This window comes from Lonchura striata, chromosome 5, assembly GCF_050655825.1.
Source record: "Lonchura striata isolate lonStrDom1 chromosome 5, ASM5065582v1, whole genome shotgun sequence".
NCBI lineage: Eukaryota > Metazoa > Chordata > Aves > Passeriformes > Estrildidae > Lonchura > Lonchura striata.
Genome location: NC_140707.1, coordinates 61,523,253 through 61,542,504, shown reverse-complemented (window position 1 = coordinate 61,542,504; position 19,252 = coordinate 61,523,253). Strand labels below are relative to the sequence as shown.

The following is a 19,252-nucleotide window of genomic DNA, read 5'->3' as shown; positions in this document are numbered from 1 at the left end:
AGTGAGAAATGATAAATTACCACGCACTTGTGATGCTAATGCATCAAGAGTAAAAAACTGCGTACTACATGGAGCTTCATGCATTAAAAGCGTCGCAAAGATAGAGCTATGCAAAAAAATCATTTGTATCTTCTGAAATAACCGTTTGATCATTTCCTTCAATTCGTCTCAGAGACCTAATTGAACCTGAAGATTAAAATTTATGCTGCTATGGCTTTCCATTTGTGATTTGGAACAAAGTTCTAAAGAAAATATGTGAATGTGGGCTTACAGCTACCTGTATTTTTGAGACTTTAAATAAGGTAATTAGTCAGAAAAATAATGGGTATCAGAGCTATTTAAAGCTTTTAGAAATTAAATGTTTGCTTGTTAATGAGAACTGTGGTATACATTCTCAAATGACACAGCTCCACTTTTAGATAGGAGCTTGTGTAGATGGGTTAATGTAGATACTGCCTAATCAGTGTTTGTCACCAAAGCTATTTAAATATTTTAATCTGCTTTTGTTTCAGAGGTGTAGTGCAACTTTTACTGAATAATCCTGTTACAGGGTATCAAGGAAGAATTGAAAATCTTGTATAATATTTCTTGCATTTGTGAAATACCTCACTGATATCACAGAGGAGAGGAAAATGTGGAAGTTGGTGAAAGCTAATGTACACTTATTGTCTGATTTCTCTCCCCCACTGTGCATCGAGAGCTGGATTATGTTTTACCTTCATATACCCAGTCCACCTTAAATTTTTTTTTATTTTTGTACAAAGTCTGTGGGTTCCAGCCTTGAAATATGAAGAAACAGATTTATGGCGGCTGCTGGGCACAACAAATTAAGTTGACAGTGATGTATGAGAGCATAATAGCATGATGATCCCTCTGTAGCGCGGCTGGACGCCTCCTGCTTCATTTGGCTCTTGTTAGGATCTGTTAGGCGGCTAAATAATGAAATTCTGCTGACTGATTTCTGATTTCTCTTTTCTTCCTCTTTTCACCTTTTTATGCAACTTACATTTTGCAGACCCATCCTAATGCCAGCAAACTGCCCTTAAAGGATTCTTTCACTTATGACGACTACAGGTTGGTCTATCTTTTAATTTTTTATTTTTTTTGGTTTCTTTTCTGTTTTTACTCTGGTAAACTATGGGGCCCTGGAAGTCTTCATTGGTGGGAAAGCCCTATTGTTACTGAAATGTTAATTGTAGGATTTAATACTAATACACATTATTAATGAAGAAGAAAGTGAAATAAATATGCAGATTTTAATTGTTACAAAAGAATAGTCATTCATAATAAACAGTTAGTTTAGCCCACTGGCACATGTAGTCAGATCACTAAAATAATTCCTTGTTTCTTAAGAAAATAATTCAGTTGATGTGGCAAGGGTTTTAGGGTTTGGGGGAAATTTTTTTAATTTCTTTTTTTTTTTCATAAAAGGCTCTACCAGCACATACGGGCAAAAGTTAATATCTAGAGCTGCTGCTGTTGAACAGGAGAGCTGGAGAATGGAAGTTGTACACACGAAGCATGAGTGTCACTTGGAGGTGCTATAAGGGGTGACAGAACTTAGATATAAAGAATAATAATTAAGATAATAATAAAGAGAGCTTTAATTCTGTTAAATTATTAAAATAGCATGATTATTAAATGATTAAAATAAAAGGGATTTTCTAGCCTAGTTGTACTTGTGGTAAGGCTATGAAAGTGGGATTTCCAAAGCATTTCACTTAAAGGGTCATTGAGGAACACAGCAACTTACAAGTGAAGTGGTCTAAAATTTTACAGACAAATTGCAACAATTAACAAGAAGCATATTGTTACTGTGTTTCAAGCAGTGTTTGTATATAAGAATTATCCACAATTAAACTTTAACTTTCTTTAGATGTTAGGTTGATTTCATTCTGCCGCTATCTTTCTTATCAATCTAGTTCTTCTGAAGAAATCCTTCAGGAAATCTTATTCTGTATATTAAGTACATGTTAGTAGAGGAGTCTGTGGGAATTAAAATTATTCTGACCTTCTCCTGGTGACATCTTTTTTCCCCTCAAAAGACCCCACAACACATGTATGTAGTAAGGCCAGAACATGATGAGACTAAGATTCTTTTTTCGACTGGTGTCTAATATTAATTTTTGTCAGGTATAAAATAAAAAATGAAATTCTAGAAAATACTGTTCTATAGATTTTTATGTTTGAAAAGGTAGCTTGCATTTTGTTTACTTAACCTGATTTAGAAGGGTTTTGAATGATATTCATGTGCTAAAGAATTATGTAATACTTTCTTAATGGTTTTTACCTGGACATCTGTTTGGAATGTTGTGGCTTTTTTTCCTGTCAATACTATTGAGAAGGAAAATCTGGCAATACTGACCTAAGCCAAAATCTTGCAAACTGAAGAGAGACACTTAGCAAAAGATCATGCATGTGTCAGGTGGTTGCACTGGCTTCCAGTTCATGGAGTACATAAGCTTTTTATAGAGTGAGGGGGAAAATACATCTTGGATCTTACATGAGTTTGCACATAGATGAGAGCTCCTGCTGCCCAGCAAGGAAAGCTGCAGGAGCAGGTGACCCTGGGCTTGGGATGTGTGGTGTGAGGTATATATGCAGTGAGGCTGGGAAGCAGCAGCTGACACAGGGAGTGGATCCTGGCTGAGGAATGCAGCCAAGGGAAGGTGTGAAGATTATCGTGCAAAGAGAAGAGGGATCACAGTCCTGGTTTGGTATTTGTTCTGTGTGCATGTCTTGGAAACCTGGGAGCTGCTGCTTTTCATGCAAGTGATATACTGCCTTCTACTGTTCCTATAGTCAGTGTGATCTTTAAGGAAACTAAGTTTAGAAATTCCCAGTGTAAATGATTGCTTTAGGTGGGACTATGGCCAATTGTGTTTTAATGCTTTGAACATTGACCATCTCATGTTTGTAACTTCTGCAGATGGGCAGTTTCCTCTGTTATGACACGGCAGAACCAGATTCCAACAGAAGACGGTTCCAGAGTTACACTGGCTCTAATACCTTTATGGGACATGTGTAATCATACTAATGGACTGGTAAGGATTTCTTCATTGCTGCTGAAAGACTTCCAGGCTTAAGTCTTTCAACTGCTATACAGTAGTTTAGTAACACTTTCTGTTATTCTTCTTAACACAGGTATGTTATCTTCCCAAGAGACCCTAAAAAACTAATATCTGAAAGAAAGATTTGTCAGGTTCTCAAATATCTTATGATAGCTTTTCAAGGAGAGCTTTCTTTATCTAGAGAAAACTTTACAAGTTATTTGATACTTGTGTAAAGTTATGTCTTATGTACATATAATGTAGTTTTTTGAAGTTTTCATTTACATGAAATGTTTTGTCCAGACAAGTCTAAATAGTCTCCTGACATGGAACTTTGTTTCTGGTGGGCTGAAAAAGATGCACATTACTGGACAGCATTGTTCTGAGAACAGAAAGCAGGCACTGATGGATGTTGCCTCTTGCAGCTATCACTAGGGAAAGTGGTTAGAGAGTTGCAACTAAGAAATACTGCCTGTTCTCCTAACCGTGCCCAAAGAGCCTTGTTATAGAGACAGCAAGAACAAGAACAAAGCCTAGTTCAACAAAAACAGTGCATCTGTTACTACATCAAAGAAACAAAATGCAAAAATACTACTTTAGGGCATATTAAACATTTAAAAGGTGACATATGTATATAAAAAGTCAGACCTGCTGACATTTTGGCTTACGTGCGCTAGTTCAGGGGATGATTCCTGATTTCATTAACAGACTAGTTAATGCTGAGGTGAGGAAATGGAAACCCAGAGAGGCTGGTTTATCAATGTTATTTAGTCATGCTCAGGTACACTTCAAAAGTCATACCCCCTACTTGTGTTTCCAGTAGATATTATTATTATAAGCACTGGATATAACCATCCTATTCAAGTGATCTGGTTCTTTTGTGGGAGGGTTGACCTGAGTGTTAGGACAGCAGTATGTGTTAGTGCTGTTGGTATAAAAAAAGTCTGTTTTAAATGAACAAACTGTAAAGCAAGTAGTTTTTCACTTGACATTTAGCTTGTTTTGTGTTACTATGGCTGTATCAATTACAGCATGGTAGGCTAAGCTACAAAGTTGCAAGTGCTTGGTGTTTATTATTTATTTATTTTTCCTTATTGCAAGGTGATTACATGTTGTTCTTTAACAGTGATTCTTTCCTTTGCCTATTTGTTATGCAATCTCACAGCTTTGATTTAGCAATAAAGTTCATGTGAGAGTCTTCAGTATAAAGAAAATTGCTTAAAATTCAGAAATGTGTATTTTTGTAATGTAAGTCGTATCTGCAAGCGTCAGTACTTCCTGTACCCTTTTCCTGCTGGGCATCTCTTTCAGATGCTTTTGCAGAGACTTGTCTGTATTCATTAGACAACTCTTAATGAATGCCTTCAAAGTTGGGATTAGAGTAAAGAGGAAGAGAATCAAGGTTCTGTGAGGGACAATTTAAGTAGCATATATTAAAAGAGCAGCTATTTATGTTGTTTTACTCATTCAAACTTCTATTTAAATTGATAAAGTAATTTTTATTTTTATTATGCTGTTTAACGGTGGGTTTGATATGGAGCCAGCCTCTGGAGCCAAACCTCCTAATGCAGTGGTATATCAGGATTGGAAAAATTTTTTTATGCTGAAGTATATCCTAAAGGGTAAAGAAGGAGGTTGTGCTGAACTTAAATATTTTGTATATATGTAAAGATTTCAGTAATTTATTTCATATTTCTACAGAAAATAATTTAAATGGGTATAAACTCAGGAAGGATAGAAAACTGTAGTATTGGTAATGGGCTAAGAAAAGCTACTAAAGCTATTTCTGTTGTGTGCTCTAGTTGCCTTGTATATTAGAAATGGGGGGGTGGCTGCTAAGATAACTGTAAGCTGCCTATATGGTAGTTTATATTATTGTAGAGTGAGGTGAGGGTGGGCTCTGCTCTAATCATAGCACAATCCCTTTAAAATACATCAAGGGAACTGTTAATTCATTGCAGGAACGTGAGGAACAAAAGATGACATTCAATGCACCCCTGTCTAGTTTATTCCAAATGTAGTGCTGAAATACCTCCCAAGTCAATCAGCTACCATATATATCCCTGTTCTTGCTTTATTCCACAGGGCCCCTTTCCACGAGCTAGATAATAAAATGCTCTTTGGATTTTAACTGGAGCTAGGTCCATCCAGCTTTTTCTTGCTTCTGACACTATTAATTAGATCAACCTGCCTCTAAGAACTATTTCAAAATGGTTGTCTTCATGCATTTCTCATTGTTATTCTTTAGTGGGATTGTACTTTGACAGTCAGAGGTTGATTACCAGTTCTGACAGAGCTTTGAATAAGCTACATTCTGCCTATTGGGCTGGGTCCATCCTTAATCACTGACCAAGCAGACTATTGCATGCTTTATACACAACTTGAAATTCATGTATCAGTCTGCTTCAGAAATAAAACTGAAGGGATGCAATTTGTCAGCTATCATGTGGGAAGAGAAGTAAACACCCTGTTAATTCTCTTACGTGACTACTATTAAAAGAAAGAGGAAATAGGAGTCTAGCACTCCATTATGCTTTATAGAAAAGTCTTTCAGAACTGCTGCTGGGTTTTGTGCGTTGTTTAGGTTTTTTTTTTTTTAAAGCAAAACTAAAAATTTAAAAGAAAGATCAGTACTCCACTGAGGCATGCTTAAACTGACAGAATCCTCCTCTTAAAATGTTGGAATCTCCCCAGGGTGGGAAAGCCTCCTGTTCCACCAGCATTTCAAGGGATTGGAATGGACTTTTCACATTCAGAACTATTTCACTGAGTTTACACACTAAGAAAATTTCAGGACAGGTCAAGAGTTTCTTCTTTTGGATGAAAAGTACAGTTTTTCAGAAGATGACTGTATTTAAACTAAGAAGGTAAATTTGTCATCCTCTAGCATTTGTAACCTGCAATTCAGAGTAGGATAACTTTCTAAACTGAAAATATTAATTAAAATTCTGCAGTCCAAAGTAGAGTATGCACAGGAATTTCTGTGTTAAGTACTGCAGCCTGTGTTTCTCAGTGGACTGTATTGCATGACTCTCGTGTTCTTTGGTGATTTCCACAAACCCATTAAACAGTTCTGCAGTGAGACATCTGCACAGGGAGGTTTCTGCAAGCGTCTGCAGGGCCAGGCTGCCCGTGCTTGGGCCTGACATTTTGGATTTGCTCCATTTGAAAGCACTGTTTCGGCTGACAAATGCACATTTAATGATGCAAGCAGTGCAAAACTACTAATGTGTAAGCCATCAACCAAGCTTTTGAAATAATCTAAGGAGTTGTGTCTTTGGACAAGCTGCATCCAAGATGGGAATTGGGATATACTGCAACTCATGTCAGTCAACTTACAAAAAAGTATGTTTTCATTTTCAAAGGCTGAGAGAGAGTCTTTGGCTTCTTCTAGGTTTTTCCCCAGGCCCGGAGCATGTTTTTCCATAAGTTACCTCTGTCAGTACTGAACTCAGACTACCTACCATAAAAGCTGCTTTTTGATTTTTCAGCAGCTTATGTTCCATCCTGTGGCTGCATCTCTGGTCATACTATTCAAGAATATGCTGTTTGTCACTTAATAAAAATATTACATTTTTAGGATAGCTTTACTTGTTAGTGTGACCCCTTTACAGTTTAGTAATTATTTTTAGGGAAGTACAGGTTTGTCAAGAGAGTTTATCCTCTTCCATTGCCAGCTACCATCTCAAAAATCCTTTTAGCATTTTAAGAGTATTACTTAACTTTTAGATAAAGGGATTATTTTCAAGTAAATTATAATTCTCTGAAGATTGTATCCCCTAAAGATCCACGGTTATCTAATCCTTTTTCATTGAGAGATCAAAAATGTGTTGGCAGTTGAAGGATAAAGCACAGCATATAGAGTTGTCAGTGCCTTGCTCCCTTGGGCCTCATGGGAGTGACTGGAAGCTCCAGAACTTTATAACAAGCTGCTAGCTTTAGCATGGTACTTTGTCTGTGCTCTGTGGAGGTTACTTTTCTCAGAGCCTTCTGTTCACTTCAGGTAAGTTATTTCTTCCTTTAGATTTCTTTAATACAGAGATTTTTAAAAAAAAAAAGATTGCTCAAGAATCGTAAAGCAATCACTATCAGCTATATTCTATTCTGCTGAGAAAGAAATGTGTGCAGTTCCTATTGTTAATATTTATTTCCAATAGGAAAATTTGTTAGTGGTGGGAGAGAGAAATATAAGATGCTAAAGGTGCTTTTGTTACTCTTTTCCTGGATAGATCACTACAGGCTACAATTTGGAAGATGACCGGTGTGAATGTGTAGCACTTCAAGATTTCAAGGCTGGAGAACAGGTAGTGTGAAGAGTTGTTTACATTATTGTTGCTCCATTAAGTTCTTTGAACACTTGATGACTCCCTAGAAAATTTTAATAAAGTTGTGGTGTGGATTAAACCCTGCTATAGTTGAATTTTATTATGTTGAGCTAATTTTGAGTGAAAATGCTACCAAACTAAAAACATGTACATTTTATCACTTGGTAGAACCCAACTGTAGGAGAGTTTTATTCCTTGTCTTTTATAGAACTAATTGAAATATTTAATCATTGGTGAGTGAACATACCCAGTCACCAAATTTGGTATTGGAAGAGCTTAGTAAAAGGCCATACCCAAAGGACCAAAGATAAATATTTTTTAGATTTGTTTGCAATAATGGATTGTAGAGTCTGTCTTTTTTAACAATGGTGTTTGTTGGCTTACGTTTCTTGTTAGTCTTCATTCATTTAAAAGAGGTGAAATGCAGTACAGTTACCAGTCATTTTAACCCATGCTGTTGTCATTGCTTAATGGAAATGAGAAAGAACCTAAAAACATACTCCATCCCTTTGACACAGGCATGCATGCATTTACCTCTTCATCCTGAGACAGCAGGAGAGTCTTGCAAAGATGCATGGAACAGTTCAGAATTTTGATCAGAACTGCTGAAAAACAAAACTGAGTGTCCAAACTAGTGATGCACTGAAGATAGTGGTTCCAGGAGTGTAGGCAGCTCCTGTGCTGTGTCAGCAGCCAGCCTAAACCCTCAAGTGGAGTAGCACTCCTGACTACTGCCTGTGCAGTCAGCATGGCCAGACAAAGCCTTTGTATATGAAATATCCTGAAATGTTTTGTAACTCAATGTCTGAGTTATTACTTTTACTCTGTTATTTGCCAGTCTTACAATTTATAATATTTTTATTTTAATTTTTCTTTTGTATTGTTAGCTTTTTTAAACAAAGAAATGTCTGTCATTTTTTATTTTTTGAATTCATCTTTCCAAAAGTGTATTTATCCTCATTGCTATGCTGAGGTTTACAGTGATTGTATATTTTTGCTCTCAGAATTTGTTATGGTAGTCAAATATTTTCTGTTTTTTCCAATTGTGGTATGATGAGTTAAAAGGGGTCCACAGTTCTTCCAGAAGTGATCCAATTTATAATTTTCCACAGCTGGCAATGAATGTGTCATATAGCTGTTCTGGCTGCTCTCTCCATTTCAATTATAGAGGGTTCCTATATTTCAATTTTATTTTAGTAGTTTCACTTTGTCTGCTATTTATCAGAATTTCTGTGCAAACTTTAACTGTTAGTGACTTCTTTAAAGCACTGTAATTATATAATGCTTCAGTCCTTTAATATACCATGCAGATGTCATTTCTTACAGTTTCAGCAGGAAGAGTGTATGATCCATGCTTTTACTACTAAAAAATTTTCGGCAGAAGAGGTCCACAGAGTCTGTCAAACACTGGCCTGAAATAAAGCAATTCTCACTCTGTTTAATTGGATTTTTTTGTAAAACAGTCTTGGTGTGTAAGAGCATACTGTGTAATCTATACATGATATCTGACTTTTAGTTTAATATGAGATGTATCACAGTAGTTTTAAAACTTGAGAGGGTGAGCAACTCTCTCCTTACCCACTGCCTTAATACACCTAGTCAGGTCATGTGTTTATCATATGAATGTAACAGAATAATGTTTTATATAATTTAATATCATACTTAAGCATGCAGTGCTTAGGATAAATAGCTCATATACAAAATTGAAAGCAGAGAAAGTAAATGGCAGCATTGCTGTTACTGTGTCTTTCTCTGTCAGCTGGAGAGGAATGGAAGCTGCAGGTATCCAGAGCACTGCTGTACTCTGAGGTTCTGAAGGGAATTCTGTAACTACTGGAACTTTTTTTTCTGATTGGCAATTCTGCTATCAAACACAAAATGGAAAATATCCTCTTGATGTGGGAGAATACAATTGCTACCCTGACCTCTAGTCCCATGAATTTCATTCTGCCTAGCCCTGAGTTAAATACATTCTGCAGGTTATATTTAGGATCTTCTTTTTAAATGTGAATTAAAGTAACTACATGCTTTATAAAAAAGAGTTCAGAGTAAAACAAAAATAAATATTGGCTGAACACAGCTCAGATCTCTCTGTATGATGTACTGTGGTATGTCCATATCTTAAGGTAACATTTAATGAAAGCAAAGTTGATCTATCAGCAGTATAGTTTTGCATGGACATTTGGTTGGGGAAAATGACTCCAGAAGCACCATTTCTTTTAATGGGCCCTCCTTGACTCTGATTTTTTTAGCCTTCAATAAGCCTTTGAAAGCTTATTTCTGTATGCTGGTACTTTTTGTCAGTGTGAGAAACCAGAATATGTTTATTTCCAAGTACAGAATAAAATTTCTTCTTGGTTTTCAAAGTCTCTGTTACATGGATATGTTTACAGCTACCTCTAAAGTGTAATTGCCACATTGTATACAGCATTTGAGTCAATACCAGAAAACAAAGCATATTTCTTCATATAACCAAATATACCTTGTACTCAGAATAGTAACTCTTCTAGAAAATAACTTTCAAATTATGTCAATTTTGTGAGCTGATTTTAAGCTTTTTTTCCCCGACCCTTCACTTCTCTTTTCATCCTTCTAGATTTACATTTTTTATGGCACTCGGTCAAACGCTGAATTTGTGATCCACAGTGGTTTTTTCTTTGATAATAATTCACATGACAGAGTGAAAATAAAGCTTGGCGTGAGTAAAAGTGACAGGCTGTATGCTATGAAGGCAGAGGTCTTAGCTCGTGCTGGTATCCCAACGTAAGTAAAACACAATGCCATGGGTTTTTAAAAACATTTCCAAAGTATATAGTGTCCAGTGGAGCATATGTGAAGCTCTTTTGTGATAATTTTCTTAGGTGTAATATTTCTCCTGTTTGTGTAGCGAATTAAAGTTATTGTAATAATATTTACAGAAGTTCTCTGAGCTTTATTATCGTCTAATTTGAACCATATATAAGGAAAATGCCTTTGCCTTAATAACCATTTGAACAAAAACAGAGCAAAGATTAATTTGAAGCAATCTATGTTTTTACTTTCTTTCCTATCCCTTGCAGACATACTACAATGCTCAGTATGTGAATCACAGTATTTTCCTTTAGTCATTCAGTCCAGAGGGTACTATTAGGAGCAGCAGACATGAAACATTGCATTTTCATGAATTTATTATGAAAGCTGTATAAAATAATTTTAAGTGTAAAATTGTAGAGATAATAATTCTTTTCAGATACAGGTTAGGGAAGATTTTCCATTTGAGCTCATATTACATAATTTTTTTAAAGTTACTTTTGTAGCAGTACATTTGTTGTATACTTTATAGTCTTTTATGTTAAAAATAAATTAAAAGATATTACAATTGCACTTGTATTTACTATTGTTGTTTGATTATCTCTTTTATTAGTTCAAGTGTTTTTGCCTTGCACTCCACTGAGCCTGCAATCTCTGCACAGCTTTTGGCTTTCCTTCGAGTGTTTTGTATGAGTGAAGGTAGGATATTTTGTGAAAATAACCTAATTTATGTGTGTCTTGTTGTGGGGATTCCTGTTAATGCAGGAATGGGATAAATATTGCTATAAAACATTAAGACAGATTATCACAAAATTGAGGAGTTTAAGTTAAAAATGAATCAATAAGCTACTGAGAGCCCCTATCTATGGCCATGTCATCTGAGGGAATATTTCAGTAACTCTGAAAGCATGAGATGATACAATTTTTTATTTCTTTTAATCCTCCAGACTCCTGTGAATGAGTGAGCTTTGGAATTGGATCTCTAGTTCTTAGGTTTCAAAATAGTTTGCAGAACAAGGTCATGCAACACCTAGGGGTTTATATGCTTAAAATCACAGCATTTTAGTCATCACCACTGGAATAATTTATGTATGAAATTGGAATATTCTGTACTGTAGAGGAAATACGGAAGAGACATTTCAAAGTTTAATATTTTCAATATTTTAGTAATTTGTGATCTAAATATTCAATATTTTGGTAATCTAAAACAAATTTCTGTATTTGCAGACTGTCTTCCTAGTGTTTCTCTTCTCTTATTTTTATTTGTGGGACAAAATATATGTACATTTAATAAATATTCACCTTATCTTTGCATGTGAATATTCTCATTAAATGCTCATATAGCTCCTTGCTGGTTAGATGCAGTTTTGAAGGTTCTGGATGTGACAGTTGTCAGGACAGTGAGAGAGCTCCCTTGCAGTTAGGAGTACTGTGCAGATGATGTGGATTTTTTTGTGCCAGCAGGAATACTGAAGTAGTTGAGTTTTTGCATGTGGTCTATTTGCTTTCTTTAGTAAAAACAATATAACTTAATGTCATACCTTCACTTCTTCCTGTCATCCATCTTTTAGACCTTAGTGAGAAATTACAATATACTGGAACAGTTCAGTTGGAAGGGACCTACAACATCCATCTCTTCCAATTGTCTGATATTTCTGGGAAGTAAATTCAAGAGAAGAAAATTTTAGGATGCTGATGAGGGAGTGAATTTTGGCTTGGAGAGGAAAATATAGCTAGAGAATACTTTAATTGCATTTCTCTGGTATATGATCGTGCTCACTTTATTTATATGTCTTAAATACTTAAGTTTAAGAAAATGGTTTATTGAGAAACTACATGCAAGCTCTTGGTGAAGTTTGTCATAACTGCTTTACAGTAGTCAAATTTATTAATTAAAACTTAAATTTGTGTAATGTGAAGGAGCTTATTTTTAATTTTTTTTCTGCTCTTGAGTTTTGATGGATGTCTTTTCTGACCACCTGTAGGAAGTTTCTGCTAGTGAAAAATATTATCAAAACAACAGGAAAAAGAATTCCATTGCTATTTGCACACTCTTTGGCCTGTTCCTTTTATTCTCAAAAAGTTCATTGCACTCTTTACATATCTAATCCCTTTCATTTATGAATGATTTTACAAAACATTGTTTCACTGACACAGATTTACGCTGTGTATGAGAGGCTGTGGTATCTAAAGTATCTTTATTTCCAGGTGGAGAGAAGGCCCATTTTCAGCTGACCTGAAGACTTTCTGTTGTCTCTTTGAGGCAAATCCTAGAAGAAAAGGCAGCATATCTGATAATTCTTATTTGAGGAGAGGGTTATTTTTTGCTAGCTGCTCAAAGATATACGATTGAAAATAAATCTTTCTGCAGTTTGTCAACTGACAAAGTGAATGATGAGATTGCTTTTTAACAGATTGGTTTTATACTTATTGCAGAAGAGCTGAAGGAGCACTTGATAGGTGAGCATGCGATTGGCAAAATCTTCACTCTGGGGAACTCTGACTTTCCTGTTAGCTGGGACAATGAAGTTAAACTTTGGACATTCCTGGAAGCCAGAGCATCCCTGCTTTTGAAAACCTATAAAACAACTGTGGAGGTAAAATTATCATTATGTGTAATTTAAAAGTCTGAATTCTTCTGTGCATTGTGATTGTAGGAAAAGCTATTTTGTCCTCCATCTTATCTTTGCAAAATTCAACCTGAATGTTAGTACATAATTCATTCTGTACTTTTTAAGTGCAGAAACAGTTTTGCATTATCTAAGTAAAATCAAATAAGATTGCAAAAAAGGAAATTTTGTTAATGTAATTTTGTTAATGTATTTTTCCTTTGATTTTCCAAGTAGAGACTACCTGCTTTTTTTCCTGCAAATAAGATGGGGAATCAGTTTCAACTTGTTGTCTGTTAGTTGCATTCTCAGACTGCAAAGAAATGTGCTCCTATTGCAAATGTATAAGTGAACCTACATGTTGCATGTATTTGTGAAGTAACCTGACTTTGCTTGTCATGCAGACTGATTTATGTGCAGAAATTTTGGGCCTTTTTATGATTTCATGACAAATTTCACTGGGACTCCTTGCAGACCCCCCTCATGTCCATTTGGCTCCCCCTGGAGAGCCTGGAGTCACTTCCTGCTCAGAGAAAGAGATGAGGTGAGGGGCTGTTTTATTGTGTTAGTAGCAGATTTGCTTTTTCTCTTCTAACAGGTTGATAAGTCCTTCCTGGAGACTCATGACCTCACTCCACATGCGATAATGGCCATCAAACTGCGCTTAGGTGAAAAGGAGATCCTGGAGAAGGCAGTGAAGAGCGCAGCTGCCAGCAGAGAGTATTACACCAAACAAATGGCAGATGGAGCTCCGCTTCCCAAGTATGACAAGGGCCATATTGCCTTGTTGGAGAACACTGTGGCAGACTCTAGACTCCCCATTGTCTTGAGAAACCTAGAAGATGTGGAAGAGCAAGGGGACTTAAAGATTGATGAAGCCATTGATGCTGAAGTCACAGAGAATGGGTTTGTAAATGGTGAAACCTCTTTATTTAATGGGACCAAATCAGAAAGTGAAAATCTTAGTAAAGAGAAAAGCAACAGAGGGACTGAAGATGCCAAAGAATCTTCTTCAGAAAGTACTGATGAGGTTAAAGAATAGTCCTAAAATTTTGCTTCCTTGTGAAATTAAACTAGCTGAAGTTTATCAACAGTGCATTTATGTTGGTGTGTTCCTTTGTTAACATTTCTCTTTCTGCAGAGAAAAATGGTTTTGCTGCTTTATATAAAAATGAATTTTTAAGTTATTTAAAAGATTTAGCATCCCTTTTCAATTAAGATTGCCATCTTGCTTTCAGGCAAAAACTGGGGAAAGAGGTGCCTTTGGAAGATTTTGCAGCCCTTTGTTGAACCAAATGTATTTTCTTCCTGGGGAAGAATTAAGCTCTTCTATCTGCTGTGCGTTTGTTGTTCTGTCACTCTGACTACCGAAATTAAAAGCTTGCTCTGCCTCCTGCCAAGAAAAGCAGAAGGCAGGACTGACTCGGTATTCAGCATGAAGGTAGGGGAGCATTACAGCAGAAAACTGAATGAGAGGATCAGAAACTTGGGAGACTGGAGGAAAACCTGTTTAAAATCAGGTGTGCCAGTCCAGAAAAAGGTAAGGTGGCAACCTTATGATTGGTAGTTTTAAATGTCAATGAGAATCCAAACTGTATACACTTAAAGTGATCTCAGAAGATTTCAGTTTACTTTGTCTTTTGTTTACTGTATAAAATATCTTTCTTCTTCAGTCGGAGTTAGGCTGCTACAATATAACATTCATGAACTTTTAAAGGCTGACTACTTTTTATTTCCAGGCAGTAGTTTTTATTTACAATGTTGGCAGAACTACTGGAGATTTTGCAAGCAGATAGGCCAAGCCACAGCTTTACTGATCAAAGTGAGGTCACGTCCCAGCTTCTTCAGGTTTTCACAATTAGCTAGAGATTTTCAAAGCTACACTTTTGTCTAAACCATTATTAAAAAGAAAATATTAACAATGTGCTTGTCTGCTACTCCTTCATTTCTGTGTTATTGAATATAACATTGAATTCACATGGTTACCTGATCTTACTTGGCTTTGCCTTTTGGTTAAGATATTAATTGATCCTGCCTTCCTTAAAGGAAGGTTTATGTATTTTTGGCCCAAGTCCAAACCACAGCCAAGTCTGCAGTGGTTTTTGCCATTTAGATTGTGTCTTCATCTGATGCACATTTCTTGTGATACCTCCACAACTTAAGCAGGTCTACTGTCACCAGCAGTTTTGGTCACTATCATAGTATGTGTTTGAAGTTCTAGGTGGAAACCATACAGTCCTAGCACTGTGCAATATCAGAACAAGGGTCATTCCATCGCTTGACTTTGAAATTACCAGTGTATTAGGAGGAGAGGAGAGCAGAATATTTTTATTTTGTGAAAAAATTCAGAGGAGTATAAAGTAGTTTAAATCTTTTCTCAATATTAAGGACTTTGTCTTTTACTTTTGTATCCTTAAGTTCATGATAATGGATAGAATGGAAGGCTTGGACAGTTGTTTTAAACTCAATAGAGGTTGCAAACTGCTCATCTAAGATCAGTTGCAGTAAAACATCTTTTGGCACATTTGTACTTTTTTTTAACCTTTGCTTCTTTCATACTGCAACCTGGAACATGTGTTTTTGCATCAATCTTTGGTGAAATACACATTTAAGTAGTGACCTTCTTTCAGGTTGTCATAGAAGTTCTGTTGTTCAGCTAGCATCAGTGTGGGGAAAATAGAAAAAATAGTTTTTTAAAAAGTATTTCACTAAGAATGGCATGTTGCCATTGCACCTTGGATATTGCTTCATCACTAACAAGATGCTGGACCAGTATTTTTGTAACTATATGCTGCCTTTGGTAGAATGTTATGGAATTGTTGTCTTGAGAATTTAAATGTCATACAGGAGTCATTACATTTTGGTTTTTATTAGGACCAATACCCCACTTCTGTTTCTGCCACTTACATTGCACAACATTGTACTAGATACTATGATGCAATTCTGAAACTAGCCTTCCCTAAAAATTATAACTGTAATTCAGAATTTAAATGCTTTGATTGAATCTGATACACTGTATTTTGTTCCAGTATTTGCTAATATCTATGGCTTAGCAAAGCCTGTGGTCTCCACAGGACCGAATGTGTGGGTTTTCTTGAATAAAATATAGTTCTACCATGTCTTCACTAGTGAGTGTATTATACAAACAAAACCTCTACCTGCTTCTGATTGCTGTATCTTTTGGGGTCTGTAGGGAGAGGAATATCTGTCCAGGAGTACAGATAAAGATTAAAGGACAAATAGCTGGGAAAAACAAAAAAGGATTCTAGTAAAAGAAAGGGAAAGTGTTCTACTGAGTGCATGGTCAAATTCTTACTCTTCATCTGTTAGTGTTATTTAGAAAAATATGTTACACACAATAAAAATAGTGAGTAATCTAATTTTGTAATTTGCATTTTTCCTCTATGCATGTAATGGTTCCTTCAGAAGTACTAACCTAAAACTTAAGCTTTTGAAAACTGAGGTGAAAACAAAAAAAATTGGCACTGATGAGCCCTTATTACCATCTGTCATGAAAACAGACCTTTCAAAGCATTTTAAAGTTAACTTTCTTCATAATGTTTGGTTAAGAGGCTGTTCACACTAATCCCAGGCTAAATGCCAAATCTTGCTTCTGTTTAGCTATCTAAAGTATTCCTGTAAGAAAGACATCACTTGCATTTCTCGGACTGTTCTCCAAAAGCAAAACAGGGGGAAAAAAAGCCTTTTGAATTTTACATGAACCTACCTACTGATGAATCATTTCCCTAACAACTTGTAACTAGTTTGGGTCCCTGCCACAAGGTGATGTCCATATTTCCCTCTTGATAAAGTCAAATATACAAAATCGAGCAACAACTGCCAGCCTGAAAAATGTTTTTAAAGTGTAAATGCAACTGTAGCTTAAGTGCTGTCATGAGTGAAGGAGAAATGAGAGCCTTCTGGCTGGGGAGGTGGGATGGTTTTTGTTCTTGGCTAGAATAGATATTCTTTGCCTCAGACATCGTTATAAGGTAGTATGTACAGAAAATCTGTGCAACAGTAGCTGCCTTCTTGAGGCTAATTTGCCTTTAGGGAGGAATGATCGTCATGGAGTCATGAAACTCATGATTCAAAGGTATTCAAAGATTTAGTTTACAGAATCTTCTCTAGTTCACATGTTTAAAAACATGTAGTATCTACTGCTGCCCCTTCTCTCTCCCTCATTTTATAGAAAGGCATGTGAAGTAATTATGAAACATCATTTGAAGTACTTCAATCAGACAAAAGAAAGGTGCTCCCAAGATCTGCTTTTCTTTCCTGACTTTATAGACTGAAACTTGGTCCAGGTATTTCTTATACTTTGTTCTAAACAGGAGTTTTCACTGCAAACATTGCCCTACCAAATTTATCTACCCATCCATTTTCCTCTAGAAGATTTTTAACTGATCCTAGTTGAAGTCAGATATGACCACATGATTTTCACGTAATTACATCTATATTTAATAGTTTCTATCGAGTTTCCTTCTTTGCATGCACTGCATGCTGTGCAAAGTACAACACATAAATTGGTGACTCACGGTTAGAAGAGCTTTCTTAGCATTTTGCGGGTTCTACATCTATTTCCTAACAAATGCCACAAGTTTGGAAACCATGTGGAGGATTTTTCAGTTAAAATTTAAAGACTTCTCAATCCTTAATTAAGATAAAAGCAAACCATAAATGGTCCTGGTTTCTGGACCTGGTGTAATTTTTAATCATGGGAGATTAAGCTAGGTAGGGGAGGAAACTGAGGAGATGTCCTTTCCTAAGTGGAAAAGAGGAAGCTAGTTTGTCTGGGAGGCCGGAATTGCTCTTCTGAAGAATAGGAAGATCAGGAATTATTTCCATGAGTGTTTAAAATAATCTCCAATTAGTTCTGTAATTACTGTGAAATTTCACCATTAGGCAGGGGCTTCACTATGGATCACAAAGAGTTGTGTTGAGCAGGCAGTGAAGAGCAGACATAAGTGGCTGCTGCCTTGTTGTCAGTGCAGTGCTGGGGTAACCTCAGCGAGTCTGGGTTGGACTTAGTGTTCATTCCCTGCTCCTCTGCCATTGTGGCACAACTGCTCAGTACTGGGGGTTAAGGAAAGGCTTTGCAAATCCAGCATGGAAGGGCTGGACAAAGCCACAGAGAGCAGTATGGAAATAGAAGATAGTGTATTCAGGTCACCTGAAACAATGTGTCTAGAATTAGGGATCTGCATCCATGTATTTTTTTGTGTCTAGCACTATTTTATTATTTAAAATTTATCAAGTACAGAAGAAGCTTCTGAACCTGAGTCTTCTGTCTTCCCTATCCGAAGAAACCAGACAATCATTTTTCAGTTAAATCCAGTTCAGACATGGCAAAATAGTTGATGCTGACCACCACATCCTGTGGTGCGTCTTTGAGCACCTGGATGTGAATTGGAGTGAAACAGATCCGTAGCCCTCTGAGACCTGACTTTGCTTCTTCAGAAAGGTGCTTAAAATGTGCATGAGTATAGGGGATAGACTCTTCCACGTGAGTAATGTTGGTTTCACAACTGAGTTGCCATTACTTAAGCACAGATTCAAACACCATCAGAACTAGGTAACTGAACTTAAACAGTGGTATTTTATTTAAGTTTACTGTTTCTAAAAAATGGGCTAACTTGCTAGCCTTGAGCACACAAATCAGTTGTCCTTTGAGTAGGATTAACAGGGGCAAAAAGCAAATTTCCCTGTAATATCCTATGCATGGCAAGCACCAAGAGCAGCTTCATTCCAGCTTGCAGCCTTGTTTCACTTACGCATGTTTCTGACCAGGTACCTTCTTGTGTTGTGTTCAGCTCGGGCAACCTGCCTGTTCCCTAGATGCATTTTTATCTGTTGAGAACTGTCCTCTTGGCCAGTTCATCAGTGTTGGACATGGTGCTGTGGAAGTCAGTAGATTTCACACTGTGCTGCTACCTTGGACCCATGCAAATGGAACATTCATTTCTTTCTTTTAGCTTTCTTTTTGCAAATGCTGTTTGATTTAAATGTGCTGCTGTTTGTTGTCCTATTCACAGAAGTTGCCTTTTCCTCCTATGTAAGCTGAAATTTGGAAACTGTGTAGGTGTTCTGCATCCAGCAACTGCTTTATGATATGGGTTTAAGGGAAATTCCATTGCCTTTGCTTTATCCCACACTGGTTCACCGCTTTCAGTAATGTTAATGCCTCAGCCAAGGCTCCTAATTTCAGCACTACTAAGTGGGCTTGTACACAGATTTGTGGTCCAAAGGTATGAATAATGTGCTTTAAAACTGAATCTCCATGCTGAAATAGGCATGCACAAACAACCTCCTATGAACTGCAAAGGAATTTTTAGATTGCCTTGAATATCTATAAGTCCCACTGCCTTGCAGCAATTAATTCAAGTGATTGGATGCTAGGAATGGTTTATTATAATTGCACACAGGTAGTAATTTATTAGGGTGGCTGTTTCTTTTGGCATATGTCAAGAAGGTCAGA

The 19,252-nt window shown here is 36.5% G+C and overlaps 1 protein-coding gene across 2 annotated transcripts in view; it reads left to right on the top strand.

The window, feature by feature from the left end:
- Window positions 1-15,891, top strand: part of SETD3 (SET domain containing 3, actin N3(tau)-histidine methyltransferase) — a 60,745-nt gene extending 44,854 nt beyond the window's left edge. For both annotated transcript variants that reach the window (XM_021549715.4, XM_021549714.4), the window contains exons 7-13: window positions 1,016-1,074; window positions 2,930-3,044; window positions 7,280-7,354; window positions 9,972-10,138; window positions 10,779-10,864; window positions 12,602-12,762; window positions 13,373-15,891. In XM_021549715.4, the coding sequence (XP_021405390.2) occupies window positions 1,016-1,074; window positions 2,930-3,044; window positions 7,280-7,354; window positions 9,972-10,138; window positions 10,779-10,864; window positions 12,602-12,762; window positions 13,373-13,816 (1,107 nt within the window). In that variant the 3' untranslated portion in view covers window positions 13,817-15,891. The remainder of the gene's footprint in view (window positions 1-1,015; window positions 1,075-2,929; window positions 3,045-7,279; window positions 7,355-9,971; window positions 10,139-10,778; window positions 10,865-12,601; window positions 12,763-13,372) is intronic.
- The last annotated feature ends 3,361 nt before the right edge of the window (window positions 15,892-19,252 follow it).